The sequence below is a fragment of the Zootoca vivipara genome, chromosome 1 (assembly GCF_963506605.1).
Source record: "Zootoca vivipara chromosome 1, rZooViv1.1, whole genome shotgun sequence".
NCBI classification, from domain to species: domain Eukaryota; kingdom Metazoa; phylum Chordata; class Lepidosauria; order Squamata; family Lacertidae; genus Zootoca; species Zootoca vivipara.
The window spans coordinates 68,636,787-68,655,707 of NC_083276.1; the positions used below are offsets into that span (position 1 = coordinate 68,636,787).

Consider the following 18,921-nt stretch of genomic DNA (forward strand, 5'->3'; position numbering starts at 1 on the left):
TCTGAGCAGTTAGAATGAACAATAGCTTATTTATTTATAATGGTAAATGTAGTATTTTCCTTATATGTTTAACTATTTCCTGTGCAGTTGTGTTTAGTACATTCTTAACAGAACTTCCCCTCCCTCTCTTCTCCCTGTTCTGGGTTTCTCCCAAACCCTTTGGAGCAGATTTGGAGAGGGCAGAGGGTGTGCTGAGAGGAGGGGAGGTAGTTAATACTTCTCAAGTGGAAATTATCGTGCTAACACATCCTGCATGCTGCCCTCACCCACACACCTTTTTTATTCTCCATCCTGACAAGCAAGAGTCATTATTGGAGTTCAAGTGCTGATTTGATGAAGGCTAATTGTTCTCCTCTTCTTTTACAGCTTGTACAAAGGATCAATTCTATCTATAGTGCAAAGAGAGGGAAAAAAAGATTGAAGAAGCTTTCAATGTCCAATGTTGAAACAGCATCACTGAGAGGTATATCACGAAATCCTTTTTAGCATCCATATTTCATTACAGAAGTCACTTTTACACTGATATATTGTATAATAAATAAACAGATAGACCTGCAAGGTCAGGTGCTTGTTTCTAGCACAAAGAGTGTGCAAACCAGGGAATTGCAGCCAATTAGGGGTCCCTGGTGTGCATCCTTCAGCATTTAGAAATGTCCATCTGCCTTTCACATTTTGCACATTTAGTGCAAGAGACACTAAGCTACCAGATTTTTAGAAGACATATGAAGGCAGCAATGTTTAGGGAGGCTTTTAATGCTTAATAGATTATTTTATTTCATTTTTCTGTTGGAAGCCGCCCAGAGTGGCTGGGGAAACCCAGCCAGATGGGCAGGGTATAAACAATAAATTATTATTATTATTATATTATTACTAGGGAAATGTAGCCATAGCTGCAGCAAACCTGATTGCTATATAAAGTGTGAAGCGGCTCTCAATGTTTCCTGGAAGGTGCCAGCTAATTTCTGCAGAACTGAAGTGCACAAATGTGCCCACGGTGAAGCCACCCTCAGCCATTGATTTCTTTCTATCAACTTGTTGCATATGCAACAATATGAAAGTAAAACCAATTAATAAAACTGGATCCTGTGTGCATACTCTTTCCAAATGAATGTTTTTAACATTTCTTATGGTCTGTGCATGTCATGTGCATCTTTGCATGTGCATGTATGCCAGTGTGTGTGCCAGTGTAGCAGAAGTAACAAGAGTTCCTAATGGTCCTGTCCTATGAGATGTACCACTCCAACACCAAGACATGAAAACATAGAGGGCATAGGAAGTTGTCTTGTACTAAGTGAAGCCATTGGTCCACTCACATTGACTAGCAGCAGCAATCCAGGGTTTCAGACAGGGTGCAGAGTAGGGAGATGTGGGAGACTAAACCTGGGACCTTCTGTATACAAAGTATAGGCCTTTCCACTGACCTATGGCCCTTCCCCTATATCTAGATCTCAACTTAGCCTTGCTGCTGCTTGCTGCTTGCTCAGTTGTAGCTGCTCCCTGCCCATGACACATAGCTGTTTGCCTGCTTAAGAGCAACCACATGCTGTGAATGAGTCACCAGCCTAGCTACCAGTATGCCCAGTTACCCAGGTGGGCATTCGTCAAAAAATTAATTCATGTTATTCATACAGATTTCTGGCTACTAGAGCTTTCAAGGTGTCCCCCTTGACTTCTCTGAGGTGTTACAATCTCTTTTCAATAAAAATAATTTGAATGGGAAAGTGTCAAACTAGTTTTCAAAATGCTTCCTCAAGCAGCCTGGAAATTACTTTTTTCTTAAAAGACTTCCATAATCACGAAACATTTCTACACCGAGATCGCTTGACCGTGTATTTTCATTGCAGGACATAAGGACAGGCATTATTTTTATTTTTATTTTGCAAACTTAAGAGCAAACCTGAAGTTTCCTTCTGATAATAGAATCCTTTTCTCTCTTTCAGATGAAAATAGTGAGAGTGAGAGTGATTCAGATGACAGGTTTAAAGGTGAGAGGCTCAGCATTCCTTATCTTCTAGTTGCTTTACTATCCAATGAAATTAAATGGGAGGCAAGGTGGTAGAACTACAGCTGCCCCTTACCACATCCCATTCCATCCCTGACAGCAGAGGCATGTGAGGGTGGCGATGGAGCAGCAGTGGCATGCCATCAGGGGTCAGCAAACTTTTTCAGCAGGGGGCAATGAACAAATTCCTATGCCCCACAAGTAACCCAGAGATGCATTTTAAACAAAAGCACACATTCTACTTATGTAAAAACACCACAAATAATCCAGAGATGCATTTTAAATAAAAGGACACATTCTACTCGTGTAAAAACACGCTGATTCCCGGACCATCCGTGGGCCGGATTGACACAGCGATTGGGCCGGATCCGGCCCCCGGGTGTTAGTTTGCCTTCCTATGCTGCTAGGTGCTGGCAGCACTGTGTTCACTTGGATGGGACAGGGTGGCCGGAAAGGTCAGGGAAGTGCATCAGCATTCTATAGGTGCATCCTGGCTGCTACTGCCAACTTGGAGCTCTCCGGACTTTGCTATTGCCCTGGTGCTCCTGTTGCTGCTGGCTGAGCACCAACACATACGCTGCTGCTGGTCTTTCAGGATCCCCTGAGCTTAAGAATTGGCCTTTGGACAGGTGCAGTGGGGGTGCAGTAGGGAAGAAGCAGGAAAGCCATTTCATTGTTCTTAGGATGTTTGCATTTGACAAAAGAAATTATTCCCATGCAAGGCCTTTTACCAAGGATTGGTAACCTCCAGCCTTCCGTGATAGTCTTGAACTCCAACTCCTGTCATTCCTCACCATTGGCCATGCTAGCTGAGGATGATGGGAGTTTTAGAGCCCAACGGCACCTGTAGGGCCATGGGTTTCCCAATCCCTGCATTTAGCCAATAAGAGTATAATAAGTGGTGGTCATTGTGATGGACAATTGTAACACTAGTTTTCCCAAATGCTTAAAGCACTGATATGTTACATCAGTAATCATTATATATAGCAAGCTTATATAATATGCCAGTACTGTCATCACCCTATTATAGATTTGAGGCAGTAGGCATTTAAGGTGAGAGCTACCCCAATACATTTGTGACTGAGCTAAGATTCAAATCATAGACTTCCCAGCTTGGAGCACCTGCTCAGAACCAGCACTCTCTGCAGCTTATCTTCTTTTTACAGCTTTTTTTTAGCATGGAGCAAATTAATTAAGATGCACTAAATGCAAAGCTTCATATAAAAGAATGGTTTTTTTAAAATAATAATAAGAAAAGTGGTTGATATGACCATCACTTTAAAATTCTTTAAAGACAATGATGATGATGATGATGAAATGATTGTGAAATTGCTGGGCACAGTTTCTCTTCTCCTTAGCCGTCTTTGCCGCTTTTGCTTTCTAGCAGTCTGGAGCATCTTTGCCAGTAAATCTGTTTTTATGGACTTATTTCCCAGCTAGTGCCAGAATCTGCTTTTATTCCAGTGAATTTTCTGGCTTTAGGTTTATACAGATTGCTGTGATATTTGTAATCTGAGGTGCAGCAGAAATGGATGGGTGAAACTGCAGCTTGTTGCTGCTCCTTCTGTGGGGCCTTAAAATTATTATTGTATATTTGTTATTGTATTTTTCCCCAAAAGGTAATGCCCTTATATTACCTTGGGGTGAGGGTGGGGCATACACTCCAAGAGGAGCTTCCTTTATTTCTGCTTTTTAAAAAACAATGCTATCATCAGTCTAGTCCCTGATCTAGATTGAGACCACTGCAGGGAGCAAAGGGTTAAATCTCCCCCCTAATACACACCCTCATTCAAAACAGGCCCCTCATATCTACATGGGGGGATGTGGGGGGAGAAGAGAGAAGGGAAAGTTTTGTTGTGCAAGCAGAAGTCCTTGTGTAGGGCTTCCACTGACAGGAATCCTTAGTTGAATCCCACCCAGAGGACTTTATCACATCAAGTTTGAAACATATTTGGCAATATAGACCTGATTCTAAAGTGATGTGAGAAGCTATTTTATGTATGCTTGTTTGTTAATAAAGTATAGGGATCCTTACGGTTCACAGCCTGTTGCATTTGATGCTATAAAGTCAGCTGACTTCGTAAAGCTTGAGTAGGTTGTATTCCTCAAGTTTCTTTTCAAGAACGTTTATCGCTTCTGTATTTGAGAAGGCTTTCATTTATGTAGGAAATAAGGATATGCAGAATTAAAAGTGAACGTGCTTGGGCTTAGCATCTCAGAAGCTGCCAAGTAATGCTTCTTGCTTCTTTTCTAATATTAGCTCACACCCAGCGCCTTGTCCACATCCAGTCAATGCTGAAGAGAGCTCCTAGTTACCGGACTTTGGAACTGGAGCTGATTGAATGGCAGGAACGTGAATTGTTTGAGTATTTTGTGGTAGTTTCTCTTAAGAAGAAGCCCTCTAAAAATACTTACCTCCCTGAAGTCACATATCAGTTTCCAAAGGTAAAACAACAACTTTATTGGATTGCCATCATTATTGTTATTGTAGCTGTTGACTGTGGTAGCATATATGGGACACTGTTAGGCACATGCATAACTTAAAAATAGACACATGTCCAATTTTAAGACATTACTATAGATGGGTGGACATTATTATTTTATATTCCACATTAAATTTATATAGTCATCTATCAATAAATATTCTCTAAGTGGTTTACAAACAAAATTTAAAATGATGCCAGTTTTTATTGACCTTGTTTATGTTGTGGATGTTTTGATGAGACTTTTTATTGGAATGCTACCGCTGCTGTGTTATTTTATTTTTTTCTAAACTGCTGTGAGGTCATACTGCTGTGAGGTTTCAAACAAAGGGCAGCCTAGAAATGATTTTAAGTAAGTAAGTAAGTAAGTAAGTAAGTGGTAAGTAAATAGGGTGGCTGCATTCACACAATATGGCAAACTATAGTAAATGTTTTTTCTGTGAACATGGGAGATCGCTTCACTCCTCTCTTATCACAAGCTGAAACAATAAATTGCAATCCCTGGCTCAATGTTATGGGAGAATGTAACACTCTGTAGATCAGGCACCCCCAAACTCGGCCCTTCAGATGTTTTGGGACTACAACTCCCATCATCCCTAGCTAACAGGACCAGTGGTTAGGGATGATGGGAATTGTAGTCCCAAAACATCTGGAGGGCTGAGTTTGGGGACGCCTGCTGTAGATAGTAGAGATGTGTTCACGGTGATGGTGTTACAGCTTGGATCTAGGGAAGAAGGAATTGCCACAGTTCCTTTCTATTCTGTAGAAATCGTTCTGCCCTGAGGATAGGATTTTGGGAGAGTGCGGAGCACCATGGTAGGGAGGCAGCAGCATGGAACTCCCTTGCAATAGGCATCACTTTCACTTGTCCTTTCGTTGGATACAACCCACTGACTTTTTCTCAAAATTGGCCTATTGAAATGAATAGCCTTGATAAACTTAGGTTTTTATTAATATCACTGGGTTTACTCTAAGTTAGTTGAATACGATCCATAAAGTCAGTCTTCTTTGCCTAGAGTCAAGATCTCATAAGGCTAATGGAATCAGGCAAAGGCAATAATGGAACAGCAGCAACAAAAGCAGGATCTTGAGTGGGTTTCTGTGATTGTGTGGAGGAGGAAGATATCAATGTGGCTCTGATATCAATAATAATAATAATAATAACCAGCTTATCTATTTTGTCTTGTCTTCTCTTGAACCAAAAAGGCAGTAGTTTAAATTCAAAAGGCACATTTTTGCCTTTCTGCATATGTTTCTGTACTAAGTAATATATCTATGACTTTGGGGGATAAAATATAGTTTTCTCATTTAGTTAATTGGTTGAGTCACAGCTCAATCCTTAACCATGTCTACTTAGGAGTAAGCCCTATTGGGTTCAACGAGGCTTGCTCTCCCAGGTACGGTAAGTAGGGTTTAGGATTGCATCCTTAATAGATATTTGTAGAAGGATAACTATTCCCTATGTTGATTTTAAAAGCCTGGTTTGAGTCTGTTCTAGACTCTGCTGATGTTGACTTATTCAACCACAGCTAGAAAGACCTACAAAGCAAGTTCGCGAAGCAGAAGAACGTCTCAAGGCCATCCCACAGTTCTGCTTCCCAGATGCCAAGGACTGGAACCCAGTGTCAGAATACAACAGGTAAACTATCCTGCTGATAGTTACAAGACTGGATTCATGGATTGACAAAATGCAATGCCTGTTGCTTGTTGTTGAATGTAGATGACATTTTTTTCCTCCTTTGGAATTCCAGTTATGTTCTGCTGGTGCGCCACTCTTAGTTCTTGCCTCTTTTTGCTGCTCCTGCTAATGCCCTTTGCACAGTATTGAGGAAGAGTAAAATTGCTCATAGCAATTTGATTTCTGGCCTTTCTGGGCTCTCTGGGGTCAGAAGTGATACATCACTTGTGAGTATCACAAAAGCCCTGTTTAGGTTTTCTGTTACCAAGTAAAGCAGAGGTGGCTAACAGGCAGCTCAGGGTGTGTGATCTGGTTGCTCAATCTCTCTTTCTCTCTCTCTCTCTCTCCACCCTAACACCCAATGAGTTTGGCAGTGGCACCAAAAAGAGAAAAACAATCAAGCAGACATAGCATTGGGGTGGGCACAGCCTTGCACTCTAATGGAGATGCAAATTGCCCCTCGCCAACACATCAAATGGATAATATTGTGAGCAGAGGGCTATAACGTTTGGCCTTGGAGTGCTGCATAACAGCTTCCTAGGAGGAAGGCCATGGTAGGCCTTGGAAAAGAAGGGCTGCCATGACAGAGAAGGGGAAGTGAATGGCCTCCAGCTACCCTGCACCCTGCTGTGGCTGCTCCCTCTACCACTGCTGATGTCTGGGCAATGAGTGGCGGCAGGCGGGGGTGGGTGGCTAGAGGGATAGACCTCTCTGCTCCCTTCTCCCTGGTGCTATTACCACTGGCCAGACAAGTAACAGAAAGTGGGGAGATGGCAGGGAGGAGGAAGCAGTTTCAGAGTATATGTTTTGGGGGAGGGATGGTGCTAGTTGACCACTATAAGTGGAGTACTCTGTCCTACAACTGTGAGGCAAAAGCAATGAACCAATTTCACAATAGAATATCTGGTTCTCCGTTGCTTCTTGTGTTATGTAATCATTTACACATGGATAGAATGAGTACAAATCCTTTGGTTAGTCTCAAAGCCTCACCAAGACTATGAGATAAAACCACAAGATTTATCTGTCTGGAAGATATCTCAAAACATGTCAAAATATTAATCGAAAGGAATCTTAACACCTGCTTTTTGGCAGCACAGTAACATCTGTGATAATATTTGTTACAGTGAAACATTCTCTTTCATGCTGACGGGAGAAGACGGCAGCAGAAGGTTTGGTTACTGCAGAAGATTACTAGTAAGTACATCAACTTTTTCAGCGTACACTATGCTAAGAATGTGACATATTATGAGAGCTGAATGTGTTACTTTTGGGGCTGCAGACAAATGCAAGAAGAAAATTAATCTTTTGTGGTCTTAAGGGAAATATAGCTTTTTCTATAGAAAGTCAAATCAAATCCATGTTCATATTCTAGGGGATCTAGGAGTTACTGTATTTTACATGTTTCAGTGTTTATGGCATGGAATTCCATTTTTTAAAAAAGCGAAACCTACTCTCAGTAGTTTATTCTACTTGGAAACTACTCCCAAATTGGGCATTTCCAGAGAAGAGCTTACTAGAAGTAAAACAGTATGTATCTGATAGAAATGTTACCTGTTATGAAGAGGATATAGAGCTACTGGCACTCATGACAGTTGATTCTTTCCCCATGGTGATCCCATGAGTACATTTGGACTAGCAGTACTAGTTATTATTAGCTGCATAATGCATACTGGACTACAGATGCCTAGCACATCAGCAAACTAATGTACAGGTCACTAGAACTGCCAAAGAAAGGGCTTATGCATACTTACCATAAGGGCTTATGCCTCACTCTTTCCAGGCACAGCTCTGCACTTAAAAGCTCCCTGTCCAAGTGTTTTTTGTGTGTGTTTGTTTTGCTCCAGAGCTTTCCCTGAAAAAAAACCTGCCCATTAATGCTCAGTTGCAGCAAATGTCAATTCAATGCCAATTAAGGGTTTCTGTGGATTGCTGTTTGTTCAAATTGAACTTTAAAGAGCAGATTTTTATGGGGAAAGCTCTGGAGAGAGAGAAAAGGGCACATAGAGATTTAAAGCCCAGGCTGTCCCTGGAAGGGGTGGAGGAAAGCTAAGTGTTGATAAGCCCAAAGCTAACATTGGGGAACTTTTTTTTTCTACCTACGTTTTATTGCTTCCTATCCCAATCATATGTTTTTAATGAGATTGTGTTGTAGTGCCAAACAGAGGCCAGTAAGCTGCATTTTCTCATGCTGTTGCTCTGCCAGTCTTCCCTTTTGTAGACATTACGTTATTGGGAAACTGGGTCAAGGTCAATCTTTGATTTCCACTTTGGGCCAATTAAGATGTGATGGTAGATGATCTATGTGCTTAAACACAGGTCTGCCACCAGACACACAGAAATGGGTTGTGCAGGCTCTGGTTTTGACAGCAAAAAGATGCATACAGGAAAGGAATGCTGAACACCCCTGCCCCCATTTGTCACTTACCTTTCTGCATCCCATCTCCCAACCACCTTTCTTGCAGTTGAGAATGCTTCTACTATTAAAGTTTCACTAGGAAGTAAAACACATGTGGGAATAAAATGTAGGGTGGTAATAGAGAAGCAAGAGATGATACAGTACCCCTCATCTGTAGTCTCCTTTTGCACTCACTCCCCTCTTTGATGTTGGTGGCAGATCCATGATTAGGCACCTAGTATTTCTGCTTTCATGTCTCCTTTAGCAGTACTAAAATTATCCTAAAGCAGTCTCTGGCATGTATAGTGAGGTAATCCATGCATGAGTGTCCTGATGTGTCCTGAATGTGGATTACACCTTGCTGAATTGGGGGTGATCAAATGCAACCATTCATATAATGAAAGGCTCTGCCCACTTTATGTTTTCTCCACAAGATTGATGCTCATGACAGAAAGAGCATGTATTTTTGAAATACATTAATTGATGTGGCAAGTTGTTTTACTTGGGGAGTTTTTTAATTGCAGGGACACGAATCAAGGATCCAATATCTGTGAGACAATGAGGATAGTAAATAATCAACAATAGCAGAATAGCAGGAATAGTAGGAGGCATATGACCAGAAATAGGAAAAATGTGATATATGACAACCAAAGGTCCACATCACTGTTGATCACTTACTCTGTGCTGACACTGCAAAGTGGCAAAGTGACCTTGGCTTTGGTTCAAACAAGTGCAGTGGTACCTTGGTTCTCAAATGCCTTGGTACTCAAGCAACCTGGAACCCAAACACTGCAAACCTGGGAATAAGTGTTCCACTTTGTGAACTTTTTTCGGAAGCTGAACTTGCTCTGTTTTGAGTGTTGCACTTCCGATTTGAATGCCACACTCCCATTTTGAGTGCCACACTTCTGTTTTGAGTGTTACGCTGAGGTCTGTCTGTTTTTTTGCTATTTATTTTGCGTTTTTGTTTTTGTGGTTCTTTTGTTTTGTTTTTGTGAATGTGTGGAACCCGGTTCAGCTACTGATTGATTGTGCGACTGCAGTACATTGTTTATTGCTTTCATTTTATGGATCAATGGTCCTGTTAAATAGTAGAATTCATGTTAAATTGCTGTTTTAGGGGTTATTTTTAAAAGTCTGGAATGCATTAATCCGTTTTGCATTACTTTCTATGGGAAAGCACGCCTTGGTTTTGGAACGCTTTGGTTTTGGAACGGATTTCCGGAACGGATTAAGTTTGAGAACTAAGGTACCACTGTAATTTGCAAGGGAGCAGCACATTAAGATGGAACCTTGTTCTGGAGAAGCAGATACTCCCACTTCTGAAGGGACTACCTGCTGTTAGATTTTTCTTTTCTTTTTTAGAAAGCTTAACTTTTCAGCAGTGGGTGCTGCTGATGGCCTGGGTTGGATGGTGGAGAGGGAGATACCAATGAATATTCCTGGCAGGATAGCTGGTACTCCTGTTTGATTGCTTTGAGGATGGAAAGGGTTGGGTGTGCAAAACTGCAGACCTTGTAAATCATCTGCACAGCACATGCAACACAACCCTGACTTATAGAACACAGACTTTACTGTTCAGAAAAACCTATTAAAAAGCTGTAATCTAAAGTAATGTTGATAGTGTGGGACAGGATCTCCTGGCACTGTCAGATGCTGCTTCCAGTCCAGTTTTGGATTAAATACTGTGATTGTTTCATTTTCAAAACAATAAAGTTGGACAAGTACAGTTGTCAGACTTCCACGACTATTAATATGTACAGTACGTTCACATTACATTGCTGCATCCACAGTTTCCTTCACTTAAATAAGCATTATATTATAAGTGCATTTTGATCACTGGCACTAATGTCTTCTCCATAAACTGAGGTTTGAATTCTAGATGTCACCCTTTGGGATTATTAGAAATTACATTCAAATACCATTATTTGTGGCTAAATCTGAAACTCTTTTATCAGAACTCCTATGTTGATATTCAAAAGTAGTGGGAAATAATTCACTGATGCACGAAAATGGAAAACAGTTGCAAACATTACCTAAGAGCTATTCCTAAGGGCTTTGAGGCCCAAATAAGCCTTTTGTTCTCTTTTCAGAGTTCTGTGCTATAGATGTGTATGCTAGGCTGACAACCTTTAGTCTTCTTGAATACTTGGGGAGATTTGTTTTTTAAGACTGCCTTCAGACTCACAAATCTCGCTAAAACTTCTGGGGCTGCCATAAGATCGGAATATGCTCTTCACTAAGCCCCTTGTTTGGTGAGAAAGCAGTGAGGTTGAGGTTCACAGGAAGATGAAACTGGCTTTGATGATAGGTAATTTCTGATCTTTACAATTTTGCATGACAGCCAGTAGCACTGAGACAACTTGCTGCTGGGGCATTTAGTCAGTGGTGGACCTTGGGGCCTCAAATTTCAGCGATGCCCTGTGTAGCACCAAAAATCGGAACTCTCCTTGCTTTGCATCTTCCATTCTGCATCATAGCTGCAGTGCCCCCGAAGCTCTGCGCCAAGTGCAGCCAAACCAGCGGTGCTCCTCTAAATCCACTTCTGATTTACCTATTCATATAGACCAAAGTTGGGGGACCTGTGGCCCTCCCAGTATTGCTTGATTCCACCTTCCACTAACCAGCACACACACACACACACACACACACACACACACACACACACACACACACAGAGCCTAATGGAAAATAAGCAGGAATCTTTAAAATTTGAGCTATTACTTAAAATTGCACGCTACAGTATATTAGAAAACAATTTCAAAATTCAATGAGTTTCATTCCAAATGTGAATACTGCCACAAATGTAAAAAAGCTTTGTATTAACACAGTTGTCTAAAAAAATCAGCATTGGTGGATTTGGGGCTTTTTTCATAATTAGAGGTTTGAAAGGAATTGAAAAGTTATGCAGTTTGGTGCATGCGCACACCAGTGAAAGAGTTGATAGAAAGAAGAGTTCCAGCCACTTAAAAACTTTCCAACTCTGAGGGACTCCATTTTTATTGCTGTGATCAAAGGAAGTCACTGCTGCTGGTAAAAAGAAAAGGGAAATCTGAAATAAAGGACATGAAGCAAGAGAGGTTTGGGAAGTGAAGATGCTCAATGGTTTTTTTAAAAAAAACTTGGTGACACTGTAGCCTTTAAGGGTTATTTTAAAAAACCCAGCAAAAAACATACCACAGGAGTAATATTTCACAAGGCCAGAGCTTTTGACTAAACTGTGAGCCGTTATTGTTCCTGTTATTATATATGACCCAGGAATGCAGTGTTTTTACTGGCAGCCAGCAAGACAGCTTTTAGCTGGTAGCTGTCCAGGACGCCTGGCATAGCTACAGCATTCCTGCAGATTTGACACAATGATTTTAACCCAAATCCCACATGCTAGATATAATCACTTGATGCTTTTAGAAGGCGTTTTTATACCTAATATGGACAAAGAAGGATTCTGCCTTTTCAGAAATATGACGTCTGCTGAGCAGCAGGTCTTGATCCAGAAATAGACTCATCTGTGTTCACTTAACAGCGCTGCATCTTCACGATTTTAACTGCAGCAGCACACGCACCTGCTGACCAGCCCAGTCATTCTCTGATTAGAACATTAATCTGCAGTTTCCTGTGACTTGTGTGCAAACAGCTCAACAGCAAAGCGTTAACTGCAGAAAATATTTTGAAAGCTTCATAAAAATAGGGTTAACAACCAGGATTTTAAAATGTTGCCACCTCCTTTGGTTTGATGGGAAATGGAAGGAAGTAGCATACCTTAAAGGTAAAGGGACCACTGACCATTAGGTCCAGTTGTGACCGACTCTGGGGTTGCGGCACTCATCCCGCGTTATTGGCCAAGGGAGCTGGTGTACAGCTTCCAGGTCATGTGGCCAGCATGACAAAGCCGCTTCTGGTGAACCAGAGCAGCACACGGAAACGCCATTTACCTTCCCACTGTAGCGGTTCCTATTTATCTACTTGCACTTTGACATGCTTTCAAACTGCTAGGTTGGCAGAAGCTGGGACCGAGCAACGGGAGCTCACCCCGTCGCGGGGATTCGAACCGCCAACCTTCTGATCAGCAAGCCCTAGGCTCTGTGGTTTAACCCACAGCACCACCCGCACCCCTATCCCACGAGTGGGATAGGAAGCAATAAAACATAGGTAGAAAAAGAAATTCCCCAATGTTAGCTTTGGGTTTATCAACACTTAGCTTTTCTCCACTCCTTCCAGGGACAGCCTGTGCTTTAAATTTCTATATGCCTTAGGCTTGTGTACCTTAGGTACACAGAAGTGGCCCCAGGGCTGTACCTAGGGGGTGGTGAGGTGGGCCCCCGCAGGTGAGGGCCCCCCCAATCGGCTAAAAATGTCCATAAATATGTTTATAAATTAAATATTGATTATTGCCTCATAAGAAAAGGTTTTGAATAGAGGGTGAATTGAATGGGGGTGGTAGTGGAGGAGAGGCGGAAAGAATAGCTAATTTGTCCGTGGCTAGGGGGCGCAATCTGGATGGTTCTGCCAGGGGCACAAGATCACCTAGCTACGGCTCTGATTGGAACTGCCATTTTGCCCTTAATATGGATCATGTGCTCACACCATCAGCACAACTGCAAATTAACTGCCTTTTAACACTCATAATGAAGGAATGTCTACATGATTATGGAGGACATTGTCAAATCACCTAGGTCATGACTAGTTTCCTGATTGCTTTCTATTTGCAAGACACCCAATGGACTTAGCATGCCAACTCATTTGGGAAGATTTGTGGTGGCCAAGGCTACTACACCTCAGGCCATAGGTACTGGCAGCGCTTTCCCCCCTAGAAAAATAGGTGTCGGTACTCACCATGAAGTTGTTACAGGAAGTACCACACTTAAAAAAAAATTAAAAGTTTTCTTGGTTTGCAAAAGTACATGCATTGTCTCTTTTTCAGATTGTGAAGTCCTTTCTACGAATCAGTTACATTTGATATGAGACATTAGTATTGTATACAGTATAGGGTTGGGGGAGAGGGGTGGTGAAATGTATGTTCTTTTTTATAGTGTGCATTTGGGTTTTTTGTCAGCATCAGCTGGCTAGGTTCTCCTTCTATTCGCTTATTACATTTGCTTGGTAGTGAGAGGGATTGGGGGGGACCCAGGGCGTGAAGTGCCACACTTTTAACAACAACAAAAAGATGTGCTGCTACTTGAGTACCCCCTGAAAAAAAGGCACTGGGTACTGGGATGGGAGCAGCAGCAACAGTACTTGATTGTCTGTATACTGACCCCACCCCACCCCCAGCTAATCATTCATCTTTGTTGCCACATAGCCTTACCTTGGCCCCATAATCTAGCCTGAGGCCTTGGGTGCTATGGAAGACTCTATCCTGTTGACAGGATTCATTCAACTGCCAGTTGAAGGCTTCAGTACATGGAATACGGCACAATCTTGTCCTTCAATCTCAGGCAGCAAAATGTATTGGGCTGGCCCTAGTGGGTCGCATTCTCAATGGCCCTCACTCCCAACTTTTCTCATAAGTGATATTGGTGGCTTCAGTTCATATACGATAGAAAAACGACATCAATGGCAGAAATTGCTAAATGTGCTGGAGGTTTCTTTAAAACAAAACAAAACTTTGATTTGATATGATGATGGGGAAGTCTGTCCATTGCACAGCATTTGCCAGAATGGATAAATGTATCCTGAGGTTCCAGCCTTTGGGAAAAGAATGAGGTGATTTCCCAACAGTTTGACCAATTTGGTGATGAAAGGAAAGATTCATGTTTAGAATAATGGCCAATGGCACAATCATATCAGTGTCTTAAAATGCAACTAAACCTGCTTTCTTTCTTTCTTTCTTTCTTTCTTTCTTTCTTTCTTTCTTTCTTTCTTTCTTTCTTTCTTTCTTTCTTTCTTTCTTTCTTTTACTATTGTTGTCAGCCAAGTGGAAAAGGTGCACGCCTACCTGAAGTATATTGTGTGATCAGCCGCCTGGGTTGCTTTGACTTATTTTCCAAGGTAAGCTGGAGCTTTTTTTAAGCACTGATGTTGCATTAGCTGCTCACAGAAAACTTTCACACTTAATGAATCAAGAAGAGGAATTTTTTGTTTGATTGGCGATAACAGTATTTTAGAATTACTGTGCTGGACAGTTCATCTCTGTTATTGACTTTATTAAAGAATGCTTTATTACTTCTGTGCCTGAAGTTCATCTCAATTTGAAAAACATCTGTGTCTGTCGGTATTGGCACTCTCCCTCTCAGTCCATTGTATTCTAAAGCCACTTTTGGCCAAGCTGTAATTCTTGGCACACTTATCTGAAATGATGAGCCAGTATAACACTAACCCAGTATCCGTTTATTGCCAAATACAGGGAATGCCTCCAGAACCTTTTTTTAAAAAAACTGTGGTTAGATGTGCATCCAATGGATATCTAATCCTCATGGCCCACATGCCCCTGTATTCAGTCTGCATTAATCCCCATGCACACCAAAAATACTGATGCCAGACGTGATAATCTCCCAGTTCATATTATACCTCCTTTCCACTTCCCATCCCCAAGGCCTGTTTCACCAAAAGTTGCTGAAACTTGGAAGTTCAGTATGCATATGCACCTGTAGATAAAATATAACTTCATATCAAGATCATTGCATGTGTGAATTCGGTTAGGCTATGCTGTTTTCTGTCATCAGAGAAAGCTTAAAATGTGTTAATGGGAGTTATCTAAATAGCAGTGTCAGAGGCATGCAGAAGGCATCACATTCATGCCCTGGTATCTCCAATAAAATAATCTCAGGAAGTAAGGCTAAAAAAAATAGTAGACAGTAGTGGTCTGACTGTATCAGGCAGAATTATACATCAACATCAAATTGCCTCAAAAATGTTTTTTGCAAAAAAAAAAAGCTTCCCGTTTGCAGTTCAGCTATTAAAGGAAACGGTAAATGACTTACTTGAGCTATTTAAATGTCAGAAGGTAAAACCGGAACTTTTTGATAGCAGCCCAGCAAACTTGCTTCTTCATTTATATTATCACAAGCATATTCTCCGTTCTATAAAGGTTTTCAGATATAAAAAGCTTTCAAACTTTGATGATTGTTACTCAAAGGGAATTTGAACTCTCTTGTGCTGTTACTGTCTGTTCCTGAGAGACAATGGCTTAATGTGAATGTGCAAAATTGCTGATTCCTGGAGAGAAATTTGTGGCTGCTTTTCTCCTCCTCTGGCCCTGCATCTTCGCACTGGTTTTTTTTTTTTTGCCATGGTTCTGCTCAATGTTGCACCTGAATTTTGGCACACGGGTTTATTTCTGCCAGGCAATGAACAAGTGGTAAGCCAAGGAACAAACCTTGGCTACAGCTTATGCCCTATGACCCCTATTGTCTCCCCACATTACTTGGTCCAGCTGTGCTGATTAGCTACAGTCCCTCTGTTTGACCATTATCTGTGTGGTGCTGTATGCAGCAAAGGTCCTGTAGTTCCAGGTTATCTTTCAAACATTGGTGTCGTTGAGAGATTCCTTGTTCAGATGGAATGTTAGTGACAGTCCTTCTCAAAGAAGTACGTTTAGATCAAGTCCATACTCAACTGGAAGACTTCAGTCCTAGAAATGACATTTCTGGAAAAAGAGAGTTGGATATTGCTTGTTTTTATTTTTTTAAAAAAATTAATAGACAAAACACAAAATTTCCGATTTACTAGCACTTTGGTTGAGCAGAGTCAATATAGCATACATGTGTAAATTGTCATTAAGGCACAGCTTCTCTTTTCTTCTGCTGTAATGGATCAGATACTGGATGAAGTTGAAAGGAGAAGAGGAATATCAGCTGCCCTGGTTTATCCATTTATGAGAAGTCTGATGGAGTCTCCTTTTCCTGCACCTGGAAAGACAATCAAAGTCAAGACTTTCCTGCCTGGAGCTGGAAATGAGGTAAAAAGAAACCTTAAACTTTCAAGTAAAACCCTAACACACATATATATTCTCTCTCTCTCTCTCTCTCTCTCTCTGAAACAGTAAAATAGAGAGAAAGAAAATAGAACACAGAGAGCCATCACAGCTCTGGAAGTTACATGTATTGTGGATTTATTTTAAAAAAATAGATTTCTTTTGGGAAGCTGTTTCATTAGGCAGTTTACTTTGCTGTATGTATGTGCATAACTACTTCAGGAATCTAATTTATATTTGTTTAACAGATTCTATGTTATAGGGCATCTTGGGTTTTATCTATAAAATTATGACATCAGCAGGCTTTATCACAAGGTCAGCAAGCTAGCCGTCAGAGTAGTCCCAAGGTGTTTTCTCTTGTTGACTAATCCCTAGTGGTTAAGTCAGGAAGCTACAAGTCACCACAAGCAAGGATTGAAAATTATAACCAACATGTTGCAACAGTTTTGTACCATATATAAGTATGTCACGATTTTGTCTATATTTGGTCATTAAAAGACTACATAGTTCAGCCTACAGATTAGTGTCATTGCACTTTTGTCATAGTCATGAAGATAGCCAAGCAAGAGATCATTCCTGCATTCATAACATACTGTATGTGAGCTAATTCTTTTTACATTGTAGTGTATGAATGATGGAATGGTTTCACTCTGTGTACTTGGCTTTTTGTGCTTTTATACTGTAAACCACGCTGTGATCTTTGGATGAAGGACAGTATAGGGATCTAATAAGTAATAAAATAAATTATAATAAATAATAGTAAGCCAATACCAACATCAGCTTCATGTCAAGCACACATTAGGCAAAATACGCACTTTCTCCTTCTCTGCATATTGTGGAAAGTAACGGGAAGTTGTCCTGGGGAAAATACCATAAAAGGTGACATGAATTCTCAAGGCTACCAAACCAAGCAGACAATCCAAGAAATGTTTTGTTGCTTTCAAATGCCACATAATAATTAACCAAAGTCAGAATGCAAGATTGGCATAATGTCCATATTATAATCAAGCCAGTTAGAACATGACTTGTGTTTGTGGAATGCATTCAGGTGATAGAACTCCGAAGGCCAATGGACTCTCGCCTGGAACATGTGGACTTTGAGTGTCTTTTCAAGTGCCTGAGTATACGACAAATCATCAGAATCTTTGCCTCCCTCCTGCTGGAACGTCGAGTGATCTTCATTGCAGATAAACTCAGGTAAGTCACACAAGAACTTCCCTGATTAAAATCTTATATAATGCTATGAGTATAGTGCTGCTCACTGTATAACCATTCATTAAAGCTAGTTGAGGATACTTCCAGTCATCCTGTCTCCCTTATTTAAAAAAATGGAATTGACTTCAGGTTACGCTTTTACTGAGTGCTTTCACATCACTTTATAAAGTAATACACCTGTAATACTATGCTACGTGTTACGTGTTACCCAAAGCTGGGGATTCCCAAATTGAGTTCTACAGACTGAGCTTCATTCAGGTGGTTCACAGTGTGTCTGTGAAAAACAGTTACAATTCTAATACAGTAAAATACAATATAAAAAACAATGCAAGCAATAAAAATGCAAGTAAAAATTATACTGTGCCTAGCAATGCCCATTCAATTGCTACAGCAGGCAGGAAAAAAAATTATTAAATGGCATGCCAAGATCCCCAGCAATTTCCAAGTGGTCTGTGGGAGAAAAACTTTTGGGAAGCACTGGCCTAAGGTGTGAAACTTGGGGACTCAGCTACACCCAGTCAGTTATATAGTTGTAACTCCGTTGTAAAGATGTGACACCAGATGGCGCTGTAGAGCACAAAATTTGTCTATGTGATTTTCATAGGGTTTTCCCCCTTTTGTTATAAAGATCTAATTTATGACTTATTTCTAGCTATCCTCTGAAGTTAAGACATGAAAAGGAATTGAATAGCTTCAGTACCACACCTTTTTGCTTGCATGAACTGGTTCATTCTATGTAGAGGTGTGGTTATTAACTGGTAATATGGGAGGAAGGGACAACTCTAATTGAGAGCACTTCCACAAGGCAGTTTACTGTGGGCTTGGTCAGCTTACTGCTGACACATGCAAGTTTTGTGCAGTGTCCACATGTCATTCTCATCAAAACATTGTCCCATTTTATTTTTCTATTTAATATGGATTTACTGGTCATACAAAAAATCTGATGTTAAAGAAAAAAAGGGCAAGATAGTCAATCCAGATTAAAAGAGGAAAAAATAGGGAATAACATTTGGGTGAGGATGTCATGAGGATGCTGTGAAAAATGTGTGTGCCTGATCTGCATTGAGCTCAGAATAAATGGCCCTGTGGAAGTGCCCTGTAGTGCTTTTCCAAGGGTGTTTGAATTAGATTCACCAAGAGGGAAGTATGCTCTCCCAGTGTAACAGATAGATATATTGGTCAGGGGATAATGCTCATGCTTCTCTTTTCACTTTAAGTCAGTGATGCGCACTCTAG

The 18,921-nt window shown here is 40.9% G+C and overlaps 1 protein-coding gene across 8 annotated transcripts in view; it reads left to right on the forward strand.

Annotated features, from left to right (window-relative positions):
- The window catches only part of DENND2B (DENN domain containing 2B), a 139,438-nt gene that overhangs the window by 101,134 nt on the left and 19,383 nt on the right, over positions 1–18,921 (forward strand). For all 8 annotated transcript variants that reach the window (XM_035119670.2, XM_035119635.2, XM_035119654.2 and 5 more), the window contains 8 exons: positions 367–463; positions 1,941–1,985; positions 4,263–4,447; positions 6,015–6,124; positions 7,288–7,357; positions 14,469–14,546; positions 16,315–16,455; positions 17,519–17,667. In XM_035119670.2, the coding sequence (XP_034975561.1) occupies positions 367–463; positions 1,941–1,985; positions 4,263–4,447; positions 6,015–6,124; positions 7,288–7,357; positions 14,469–14,546; positions 16,315–16,455; positions 17,519–17,667 (875 nt within the window). The remainder of the gene's footprint in view (positions 1–366; positions 464–1,940; positions 1,986–4,262; positions 4,448–6,014; positions 6,125–7,287; positions 7,358–14,468; positions 14,547–16,314; positions 16,456–17,518; positions 17,668–18,921) is intronic.